The following is a 2,471-nucleotide window of genomic DNA, read 5'->3' on the forward strand; positions in this document are numbered from 1 at the left end:
AGGAAGATGACGAATCAGACTCTGCACCAAAGAGAGGACTGGAGAATGGACTTCCTGCTGCTGTGATTGGTCAGACCCATACCAGTACATCAGCAGTGAGGACAGAAGGAGAGGTCCTGGGGAAGAAGGCCAAGAACGCTGAGGTGGGGAGAATCACAGAGGCTGACAAGGCCAACACCGGGCGGGTGAAGTTGTCAGTATTCTGGGAGTATATGAAGGCTATAGGGGTGGTGTTGTCCTGCGTCAGTATCATCCTGTTCTTCAGTCACCACTTCGCCTCTCTCTTCTCTAACTACTGGCTCAGTCTGTGGACTGACGACCCAGTCGTCAACGGAACCCAGCCCAGCAGAGAGATGAGACTGGGGGTGTACGGAGCTCTGGGGGCCTCACAGGGCATAGCTGTGTTCTGCTACTCCATCTCTGTCTCTATCGGTGGTATATTAGCATCACGCTACCTCCACCAGTCCATGCTGTACAACGTACTGCGCTCCCCCATGTCCTTCTTCGAGCGCACCCCCAGCGGTAACCTGGTGAACCGTTTCTCCAAGGAGACAGACACCATTGACTCTATCATCCCAAGTATCATTAAGATGTTCATGGGCTCCATGTTCAACGTAGTAGGATCCTGTGTGGTCATACTGATCGCTACTCCACTAGTGGCTATTATCATACCTCCTCTGGGGATACTCTACTTCTTTGTCCAGCGTTTCTACGTGGCGTCGTCTCGTCAGTTGAAGCGTCTGGAGTCCGTCAGTCGCTCCCCGGTCTACACACACTTCAACGAGACGTTGCTAGGCGCCAGCGTCATCCGAGCCTTTGGGGAGCAGGAACGCTTCATCAGGGAGAGTGACGGTCGAGTTGACCACAACCAGAAAGCATACTACCCCAGCATCGTAGCCAACCGGTGGCTGGCGGTGCGTCTGGAGTTTGTAGGGAACTGTATCGTAATGTTTGCTGCTCTGTTTGCTGTGATGGCCAGAGAGAGCCTCAGCCCTGGGATCATGGGCCTGTCCATCTCATACGCACTACAGCTGACGGCCTCTCTGACCTGGCTAGTGAGGATGTCTTCAGATCTGGAAACCAACATTGTGGCCGTGGAGAGAGTCAAGGAGTACGAAGACACAGAGAAAGAGGCGGACTGGAGACATGACCAATCGTCTCTGCCTCCAGGCTGGCCCACAGCAGGCAATATAGACATCAGAGGGTTTGGTCTGCGATACAGAGAGGACCAGGAACTGGCCGTACGCAACATCACCGTAGCCATCCACGGAGGAGAGAAGGTGGGTATAGTAGGTCGTACAGGAGCAGGGAAGTCCTCTCTGACTCTAGGATTGTTCCGCATCATCGAGGCGTGTGAGGGAGAGATTCATATCGATGGAGTTAACATCGCCACGCTGGGTCTCCATGAACTCCGCTCCAGGATCACCATCATACCACAGGATCCAGTGTTGTTCTCTGGGTCTCTGAGGATGAATCTGGACCCCTTCGATGGCTACTCTGATGAGGAGGTGTGGAGAGCCCTGGAGCTCTCCCATCTCAAGAGCTTTGTGTCGGGCCTGCCAGACAAACTCAACCACGAGTGTTCAGAGGGAGGAGAGAACCTCAGTCTGGGTCAGCGCCAGCTGGTGTGTCTGGCCCGAGCCCTCCTGAGGAAGACGAAGATCTTGGTTCTAGATGAGGCCACAGCTGCTGTGGACCTGGAGACAGACAACCTGATCCAGTCCACCATCAGAACCCAGTTTGATGACTGCACTGTCCTGACCATCGCACACAGACTCAATACTATCATGGACTACACCAGAGTGCTGGTCCTGGATAAAGGGGAGATGGCAGAGTTTGACTCTCCCTCCACTCTCATCACCAAGAGAGGAATCTTCTACAAGATGGCTAAAGACTCTGGACTGGTCTGAGTGGGCGAACGGGAGAGGACAGGTTGCTTAAAGACAACATCCCTCCTTACAGAGAACTCCTCCTCCAACCCCCTCTTCCTCTCCTCCGACCGGGAGGCTGTGCAGGGAAGAAGTAGCAGAGAGAGAGAGGAGATTTCTAAGGATTTCAATGTTTCAGTGTGTATAAATTATGGGAGCACTCTACCTCCACTCCTTCCTCCATCCTCTTCTCCCTCCATCCCACCCTCTACTTCTCCCTCCATCCCACCCTCTACTTCTCCCTCCCTCCATCCATCCATCCCTCCCTCCCTCTACTTGGTCCTTCTATGGTCCTTCTGTAGCTCAGTTGGTAGAGCATGGCGCTTGTAACGCCAGGTTAGTGGGTTCGATTCCCGGGACCACCCATACGTAGAATGTATGCACACATGACTGTAAGTCGCTTTGGATAAAAGCGTCTGCTAAATGGCATATATTATTTATTATTATATTATTATTATATCGATTAGAGGGGAAATTAGGTTGTACGTGCTGTTGAAACTAACACAACTTAAACAAACACATGGAAATGGGAGATATATTTCA

At 52.3% G+C, this 2,471-nt stretch overlaps 1 protein-coding gene across 1 annotated transcript; it reads left to right on the forward strand.

Annotated features, from left to right (window-relative positions):
* Nucleotides 1–5: 5 nt before the first annotated feature.
* LOC127917584 (multidrug resistance-associated protein 1-like) lies at nucleotides 6–2,169 on the forward strand (the record flags this gene model as incomplete). Its single annotated transcript, XM_052500613.1, has 1 exon — nucleotides 6–2,169. A coding segment is annotated over one exon (1,905 nt), but the record flags the coding sequence as incomplete, so codon positions are not given.
* Nucleotides 2,170–2,471: the final 302 nt, after the last annotated feature.

This window comes from Oncorhynchus keta, unplaced genomic scaffold (assembly GCF_023373465.1).
Source record: "Oncorhynchus keta strain PuntledgeMale-10-30-2019 unplaced genomic scaffold, Oket_V2 Un_contig_11670_pilon_pilon, whole genome shotgun sequence".
NCBI lineage: Eukaryota > Metazoa > Chordata > Actinopteri > Salmoniformes > Salmonidae > Oncorhynchus > Oncorhynchus keta.